General features: G+C 42.5%; 1 protein-coding gene across 1 annotated transcript; it reads left to right on the plus strand.

The window, feature by feature from the left end:
• Positions 1–471: 471 nt before the first annotated feature.
• On the plus strand, positions 472–7,157 carry angptl4 (angiopoietin-like 4). Its single transcript, XM_084732314.1, has 7 exons — positions 472–1,123; positions 1,965–2,075; positions 2,199–2,295; positions 4,776–4,889; positions 5,045–5,140; positions 5,371–5,655; positions 5,762–7,157. Exons 1-7 carry the CDS (start codon positions 611–613, stop codon positions 5,944–5,946), a joined length of 1,401 nt encoding a protein of 466 aa, XP_084588440.1. The 5' UTR covers positions 472–610; the 3' UTR covers positions 5,947–7,157.
• The last annotated feature ends 2,448 nt before the right edge of the window (positions 7,158–9,605 follow it).

The raw sequence follows: 9,605 nt of genomic DNA on the forward strand, positions 1-9,605 counted from the left end.
ACAAGATTTCTGCACATCTATCTGCCGATCTATTGTGAAATGTTTTGACTGTATATGAATGTTGGATGAACTCTTCAAACAGACACACTCTATTTTATTAATATTAATCTAGGTTCTGTTACCTTTATCAACCAATTTCAGGAGGTGCAGATGAATGGATGAGCTCACTTATTGAGCTCTTGGTGTTACTTCACAATAAAGGAATACATTTATTTCAGTGGAGGAGATGTCAAATGTTTAGTTTCCTCTCGTAGATAATGTAATCCGTGTCTCCCACAGTGCACAGTGAGATGAAAGACAATCTTTTTGTTATATCATGTCCCTCCTCCGCCTCTGACATGAATAGTTAACAGAGAGAGAGAGGTGGAGGAGGGACAGAAACCTGAGAGTGACTGCACCCCTCCCTCTCCTCGGCTGGCCAATGGCAGGCAGCTCCCAGCTTAGACTTGAGGGCTGTGAAACTATATAACAGTAGTGCTGTGACTGTTCAGCCAGGAGCCTGAGCTCGCAAATCCAGGTCAAGAAGACAAGACAGGACACTGCACACTTCTGCAACAGGACAACACACTATTTAAAGCAAGATCTCAACAGTTTAGGACAAACGGCAGCAATGAAGACAACTCTGGCAACTCTGACTCTGTGCCTGGTGTTGCTCATGGCCACAGGTTTCCCCTTGGAGAGGAAAGGAGGTTCATCCACCGGCAGTGCAGCCAAGGAGAAGCGTGTACAGTACGCGGCATGGGATGATGTAAATGTCATTGCCCATGGTCTGCTGCAGCTGGGCCAGGGGCTAAAGGAGCATGTGGACAAAACCAAAGTCCAGATGAGGGACATTTCCAGCAAGCTGAAGGTCTTCAATCGCACTGTGACCGAGCTGGGGAAGGAGAGCCAGAGGCTGCGAGTGGAGGGGGAGGCCCTGAAGGCTCGGGCCCAGGGACTGGAGGACAGAGAGGGCCAGCTGCTGAATGTCACCGCCGAGCTGAGGGAGAAGGCGGAGGAGATGCAGCAGGAGAGGAGGACGATGAGTGAGAGGATGAGCCGGTTGGAGGAGAGGGTGGACAGCTTGCTGCAGGGAGAAGTGGACGCTGGTGCCAAGAACAACAGTGATGCTCGCAGCATCCAGGTGAGAATGCACAAGTTTCTGTCTTTGGTTTTTGAGGCAAACTGATTTTAAGATGAAGGGGTTGACAATAGTTAGTTTGCAAGGACAATCAAGCAAAATGAGGCTTTGCAATGTGTGCAAAACACTGTTCACAGACTCACTTACTTAAAGATATTACCATAAACAGACAAAGTGCAAAGTGTTGTTGGTATACTGCAGCAGATGGTTAAAGGGACTCTTCAATACAGTATGCATGGACAGTTGGCTTTTATGGTGGGGTGGAGGCTTTCTTCGTGAGCTCAGAGGCACTAAATCAAAATGCACAGAGGCTCAAGCAGTGTGTGGTGGGTGTAGTGGAGTGAAGGGGGGTTGGTTAACAAGCTCAGCACGCATGGAGGAAGAGCGTGAAGTACGTGCAGGGAAACACTAAAGGCTTCCAGACAAAGGGATCTGCACACATCAGCTGCAAGAATGTGTGAACAATTTTACACAGCTGTGACACTTTACAACCTGGAGAGTATTCAGCCCTGTGACACTGTGGAAAGGGGCTTATGAAGCAGTACATGAGCCTGAAAGGCTTTATAGTGGGATGGAAAATCCCGCGCTATGAGGGAGTTACATAACCACTCCATGGTCGGTTGGAAAGAACAAATGCTTGTCATTGAAGGGTGGACAGACATCTGGGGTCTGTGTCTCTGGTTTTTCAATGAAGCCCTGCAGGTGGTCTATTTCTTGTGTTGATCCTGCTGTTAATTTGGTGATGTTTGTTGAAGTTGGGCACACATTTCACACACAGACATAGCAAAGAATAAAGTTGATAAAATGCTGAACACGAGATACCTTTGTGTTATTTTTCTGTCAGCTGATGCTGGAGGCTCAGAACAGGCGCATTGATGACCTGATGGAGCGGATCAGACTCCAGCAGGAGAAGCTTGACAAGCAGAACGTGCGCATCAGGACGCTGCAAAGCCAGGTGAGAGAGCCTTACAATTAAGCATTAAGCTTGAGAACAAACTTTAGTGGTAAATTTTGCAAATTTCTTTCTTATTTTGTCAAATGTTTCTGCAATCTCATGATTGATTCGTAAATGTTTCAGGTCCAACAGTCTCGACAGAAACCTGCACCCCCACAGAGCAGCTACAGTGATGGATCAGAGCAAAGCAGCATCGCGGAGCAACACGACTCCCCAGTAGGTAAGTAAAGCCAGAGAGCGTTCAAAATCCCCTCTTGGCACTGTCTTAAGTCGCCTAGACCAAATCTGACGCCAAATGTAGCAGCCCATCTGTCTAGTCAGGCCAGAAAGACGCTTAAATCACTAGCAATTAAAATCAAGGAATCTAATCAATTTGGGACACGCTTCTCCGCACAGCATGACGCCACAAATATCAACTGTTGGAAGCTTTTAGACTGTGAAATCTTAATGTCATTGTTCAACTAATGCAAGATATCACTGACACAGTGAAATGAGTTTAAATAAAAGAATTTAAAAACATAAATGAGGCATCCTACTTTTCAGAACTATAAACTAAATAATATAATATTATTTATATAACTAAATAAAATATAAATAACAGATTTTCCTTTTATAATCATCATAACATTAAGTAGTAGCTGAGAGAAAAACAGTCAGAATGAGGCTCAGTTTAGTCAATGACTCCCACAGTGTGACTTACAGTAATTGTAAAAGGCAGTGAATGATGCCTTCAGTGTTCAGCCCCGCCAAGCAGCTGCTGGACAAGCAGTCATAATGGATGCTTTCATCCAGACTGTACTGGCTTGGATACGCACCAACTAGGGGAGAGTTGAGACACTTTCGGCTTCCTCACCCACCACATTTTGGTCTGTTTAGTCTTCAAAGAGGATGAGAGGGAGGAGGGGAGGAAACGCTAAAAACTGGAGTAAATTTGAGTCAATTTAAGGTTTGATCTCTGTTTCTGGTGGCCATAGATGAGAAGTAGGTGAAAGGTGAACACAGCTGAGGCAACAGTCAGCCAGTACAAATTACAATAACACGTCGGAGCTCTGACATCAGCAGGATTTGAGGAATGAGGAAAAAAAGAAACAAGTTTCTCTGGCAAGTTTTCAACTGGGGGAAAGTTCGCTGGTCTCTGAGAGCGTTCAGCCAGGGTCACATAGCTCGACCGGATTACTCGCTCTGATCATTTCTGTTGTTTGGGGGCTGGGGAGGGGGGGAAACCTGGAAAAGGCGTGGGGAGGCTTTGTACAAATCTAGCATGCAATGTTCCTCAGATTACTGTCCTTGTGCCAAAGCCAAGAAAAAAAAATGGAGGGAAAAAGAGGAGGAAAATGGGAAAAGGCTGTCTATATTTATCTGTGAACCTTGTACAGATATGTCCCACTGTTTTGAAGACGCTCGCCTCCTCCCACCTTTTTGTATAAAACAAACATTTGTATATCCTTGAAGAATGAGCAACCTTTCCCCCAGATCTGTCAGAGTCAGACATCCCTCCTCCTCCTCCTCCTCCTCCTCTTCAGCCATCCTCTCCTCTCCTCCCCCATCCCCACACACAAACGCTGCACCTCCATCTCCCCCTTCTCTCCCATTGTAATGAGCAAGAAGTGTGCCAAAGTTCAGGAGAACCCCTGACCCCGAGGCAGACTACAGCCAGTTCATGCCTCTAGAGAAAAGGTCATTACACACAAATGAGTTTTTGTTTTGCCACACTGAAACATTACGCAGCCGAATATCCAACAAAAAAATCTAATTACATTTTTATCGTAATCATATTCTTTTATTGTTGTGTAAAGATATTAAATAGCATCACATGATGATATCATCCCTGATACAAAAGGATTACCAGAGGGGTGTTATTAGTCTTGTGCCTCATTGAGTGCATGACAGCTCCAGTTGGCTCTGGAGTCCCCTGCTTTGTGCTTTATGCCTTCTCCGATGTCCCTTCAGAGCAGCAGCAGTCCCTATCCCCCCCTCACCACCACCCTCTGATCACTCCCTGTGCATGCACCAGCCATGCAGTCCTACGTCACCTACAGGCTGCTGTGCACGTGAGGGAGGTGTGACGGGCCAGAGAGGAGGGGGATCAGAGACAGAGGGGGTTAAGGAATGCAAAGGGTAGTAGTGTGTAACTTAATAGCCTGGTTAGGTCTGCTTGGGAACTGGGAGAAAGGTCATATTTATAACCTAGAAAGACTCACTCTCTTCCTTTTGCTATGGGTAGATCAGAGGCTCTATCAGGTAAACACTTGCTGATAAGCGCACTCGGAAAGATAGGTATGGGTATTTGCAGACTCTTGGCTCCCGCAGCGCAGAGAAATGTGTCGCTGAGTAACTGTGAATGACCTTCTTCTGAATGCCTGGTAGAGTAAACAAATTCAAATTGACAAATCCCCCTTTAAACTACGGTGCATGCCAGATTAATATCCAAAACTGTTTCAAACAGGAAACATGCACAAGAAACAAGATGACTTTTGCAGAGACCCAGCAAGCTTTCAGGCTAATTTTTTTTACCTAGTGAACAATGCTAAGTTCAGGGGAGTTAAGATGAAGCCAAACACATCTGTTAAATCTGTCGCGTATAAATAGCATGACCAGCAGTGCAATGCAAATGTGAACACACTATTTGGACTGTGGGGCTTTGCAGTGACAATGTTTGTGTTAACATTGCTGTGTTTTTTTGTCTTCTTCTTCTTCTAGATATAGCAACAGACTGTCATGAGCTGTTCCTGAGAGGAGAGACCACCAGCAGGGTCTACACCATCCAGCCAAACAATGCAGAGCCCTTTAAGGTCTTCTGTGAGATGACAGCTGGTACGTGGAGTCTCATTTTGTGTCCTGCTCAGTGCATGTTGGCCAACAATTGCTAAATCAGGCAATCTACTTCAAACGGGAATAGTTCAAAATCCCCAAACTGCATAAGTAGCTGCCGTTTTGCTTGATTTTTCTGATCAACTTTTTTTGTCCAGATGGTGGATGGACGGTGATCCAAAGACGCCTCGATGGTTCAGTGGACTTTGACCAGCTATGGCAGGCCTACGAGAACGGCTTTGGCAGCCTGAATGGTAAATGCTCTTTTGACCTTGATCTCACTCTCGCTAACTGCTAACTGCAGTGGACAGGTGCTAACCAGCCTGGTCGGGGTCAGATTAGTTCACAGTTAGTTTGCATTACTGTCTTCTACAACCACTGCATAGAGAGCTGTAGCCTCTGAAAGCATCTTATCACTGATAGGCTTGAAACGGATCAAAGGCAGGCCGCTCATGATTTCTCTTCTCTCTATCGCTGACTCTAGGCGAGTTCTGGTTGGGTCTCGAGAAGATCCACTCCATTGTTAAAAATGGTGGCTACATCCTCAACATCAAGCTCTCTGACTGGGGTAGTGACTTAGCATCTATCCGCCTCCCCTTCCGTCTGGGCGGAAAGGAAACCAAGTACTCACTCCATATTCAGAAGGCCGACGCTTTCAGCACCTTGGAGACTTCACTGGGGACCGACGCCACCTCTGGACTGCCTTTTTCCACCCGCGACCAAGACAACGATCAGAAAAACGACACCAACTGTGCCAAGCACCTATCAGGTAACAATCTCAATGATCAATGGGTATCTAGAACTGATTCTCTATCTCGATGTGGGACAGGCCTCAAAGGCAGCATCTAACACGATAATGTCATTTGTCTTCCCAGGTGGCTGGTGGTTCAGCAACTGCGGTCGCTCCAATCTAAATGGTAGATACTTCCAGAGTCCTCCTCCCAAGCAGCGGCACCAGAGGAAGCAGGGCATCTTCTGGAAGACCTGGAGGGGCCGCTACTACCCTCTGAAGTACAGCATGATGATGATCGCCCCCGCTGCAATCCAAAATAAATCATAAAGAACAGTGAGAGACTGAGAAAAAAAGTCAAGACAAAGAGAAGAGGGGGTGAAAGAAGTAGATTTTGGACTATTCTTTCTATTCTTGGTGCTTAGTTGATGAGGCAGAGGTTTCCGTTTCCCTTGTTGTCTCCCTGTGAGGAAGACCTCATACCAGAGCCCAGACCCTCAAAGTAGAAGCAAAAAGAACTCACACTCAGTGAGTTCCAGGTTTCCACTGCTCTGTTCTCTGAGAGACGAGCAGATTCCTCCCTTGCATGTAGAGCCACAGATGGAAAAAGAGAAAAAACAAATGTGCAGTGGAAAATCATCCACATGTTGCACCATTGCCATTGATTTTCTTCTGTTGGCATGAAGCGGGGGCCCATAGACAGCAGAGCATCACAGGGCGAGTCCCGGCCTGTCCACTGTGGTGTCAGCCACAAAGGATTTCCAACAAGTCGAGACTCATCACCAGACGTGTGGTGTCAAGTGTGTATGCGGGCAGTTGTTGAATTTGAATGTGGTTTTGTAGCGAGTAAGCAGAACTGTCAGCTCAGAAACAGCTTGAGATTGGCTCATTTTGTAAAGCATGCGTGTAAGACTGAAACAGGCTGATTAAGCGAGCCATTTAAAACCAATGGTGCGGACCAAATGGTGACTTAATTAAACAAAGAGTCATTTTCCACATGAACACGGTGAGATTAGTGTTCGAAGGCATTACGTAAAGTTATAAATCACTGTAAACTAGGACTACAGTGCAGAAACTGTGTTGAGACTGATGTTGGAAAGCAGTTCGTGGTGCACTGAAGACCATTTCAGCCTTTTGTACAATATATTTTCTGCCTGTAATACTGAATCAAAATTAAGCATATTCTTCACCGACTTTACTTTTTCTGTGGAGATTTTGATGGCGTCAAGTCATATTGACTTCTTTTAATATGAGAGACATGGTTTTGTACATAGTGTATGAAGGAATGTCGTCTGTCTTTTCAAAAATATAACTGTTACTGATTTGTTGTGACATTATCTGTTGTTGTGACTTCAGAGTTTGGTATTGTAGATGTTCTCTTTTCTTATTTAAATGCTGTAAAGAATCAATATATATATTTCTGGTGCTGCCTGTTTGTAATTTATATTGTCTTTGTCAAGTTTACCGGATGTAAAATGTTTTTTTTAAGAGAAAATAACCATTTTTGGCCAAATTGAGCCAATAAAAATGATTTAAACTAATATTTGTTTTTTGTCTGTGTATTATGTGTAGGATTCACACATCTGCAGCCAACACAAACACCAATTAAAGCAGCATCTGTGTATGAAACAGAACCAAAATTCACAAATATTTTACAAATAGAATATACTAAATTAGGGCTGCACAATATGGCAAAAAAATGTACTCCCCTTATTTTGCCAGATATTGAAATTGTGATATGATTCACGGTAATTGAGAATGATCATTTTTGCAGGTCCTTTAAGAAAATAAATCACACTTGTAGCCCCAATACTAAAAAAAAATACTTAATAATTTGCCAATGAGCCAATGATTTGCAAATGATAATCATCATACATTTGTATTTTCCCTTAAGAAAATATTAAAGTCATGATGATATAACACTTGTTGAGGTCTGTACCGAACAAACAAGTCTGTAGAACAAGATCTGCATGTCAGGGCATCTCTGCAGTATTACAGTACTTCATTTTAATACTGTTTTGTCATGCATTTTCCTTTATCAAAAAAACTGCAGCTTCTGCATTTTGAATTTGGCCTTATTGTCATTTCAATAATATTTCAGTTACTTGTGCAGCCCTAAATAAAACTGTGCAAAAATGGCCACAATTTGACTCAAGGTAAGTGGACTCCAGAGGCTTTTTAATTTTGTCAAATCAGGCATTTTGACAAATCAAATGCAACTTAATTAACCTGAAATAGGAAGGTTTTGCAGTTGCAAAAGTGTAACCTAAATTTCATTCAAAAATTGTTTATTTAATTTGTGGTTTAACAGAAACAACCTTTCAAATTGGTCACTGTTCACAGATTATTGTATTCCATGTAAAACAACCTGTCTGGATAGATTTTCCTTTGAGACCCTTCACAGACCCAAACCCATACAGTAGTACTCAACCGCCTAACTGAGTCACACGTGGCAGACCTCTTGTATCAGATTTTAGCAGCTTAACCACATTACCTGGCAGCAAACTTCAGGAGCCTCGAGGTGTCAGCTTTGATTTCTCACTGCACCACTTTCTTCTCCTCATCAGGCTTTACTTTACTTATCCTCAGGCGCGGACAACTGGTTCAGGATCAACCTCTGTAACAGCTGATCTGGTGAGTGTGTGCTCTGAACTGACCTCTCTCTCTCTTCAGAGTGTCCGTATAGTCGGTGAAAGTCGATGCCTGGTCGTCACACAAACCTGGTGACAGCACCTGTTACCTGCAGAGAAAGATGTAGAGCAAAGCAGTCGACTTACTCAACAAAAAATCACAGTAAAACTGCTGACGTTAATGATATCAATCAGGGACACCACATTTGGGTTTTAATAGTTTTGTATATGTCATCAGTTTTTATCTTTATTTTGTCTTTGTGTTTTTGCTTCAGTTCAGGTTAGTTTCTGTTTATTTAGCTCATTTAAGTTGACTTTTTATTGCTTACAAAATGCTTAGTTTTATCTTAGTATTTCATTTCAGTATTAGTTTATATTCTTACTTATAATATGGAGGTGCAACATTTAAGAAGTTCATAAGTTCAAAATAGGCATTACAATAGAAACACAATACAGTCTAATGGCAAACGACATCCCAGTCTCACAAACCATTTACACCATTGCCATAGCAATTAGCATGGAGCTAATCCAACCATCAGTTATTCTAGTTTTGTATTTTCCATTATTTATCATTCATCGTTTGTAATTTTTGCTTTTAATTCAGTTTAGGTTCATTTTGTTACCGGGGTGGATTTGCTTGTTTCAGTTTACTTTTTACCGTTTAAAAATGTTTAGTTTTTCTGTAGTTTTTATTAGTTTCGGGATTAGTTTTATCTTTATTTGTCAGGGGCAGGACTGAAGAAATTAATAATAGAAATTATAGTACAAACTACGGAGCGCATTATTATTTTTTTTCATCCAATGTCACCAGAGGGGCTCCGTAGTTTCTCGCTAAGAATTACTCCATGCCTTGCCACAAGTGACTGAAGTATGTCATTGTAATTCATTCCTATATTAAAATAAAATGAAATTAAATCAAACTTGTCCATGATAAAACCAACAGTCTGCATAGGATGACTAACTATCTCGTGACCACGCATTAACTATCTTGTGGCCACGCGTTATTATCTCGTGGCCATGAGATACTAATACGTGGCCACGCATTTTTTTTTTTTTTTTTTTTTCACCCAGTGTCACCAGAGGGGCTCCGTAACAAACACAGTACTTTGTAAAGTACTTAAAAAATAATAATAATAATAATAAGTTTCAAAGCTTTGTTTCAGTGTTTTTCATATCTAGTTTTACCTTTTAGTTAGTCTTTTCGTTAATCATAAAAATTTTGCACCTTTCACCGTCTCTGTCCAAAATTAAAGAAAAATATTTATGTAGTCTGCCTACCAGCAACTGTAAAAATATTTATTCCTCCCAGAAACAGAAGTGTAAAAACGAGAAGTTGCGGGGGTTTTTTTCAGGCCGGGA

The sequence above is a fragment of the Lutjanus erythropterus genome, chromosome 12 (assembly GCF_056507025.1).
Source record: "Lutjanus erythropterus isolate fLutEry1 chromosome 12, fLutEry1.hap2, whole genome shotgun sequence".
In the NCBI taxonomy this organism is placed as follows: Eukaryota; Metazoa; Chordata; class Actinopteri; order Lutjaniformes; family Lutjanidae; genus Lutjanus; species Lutjanus erythropterus.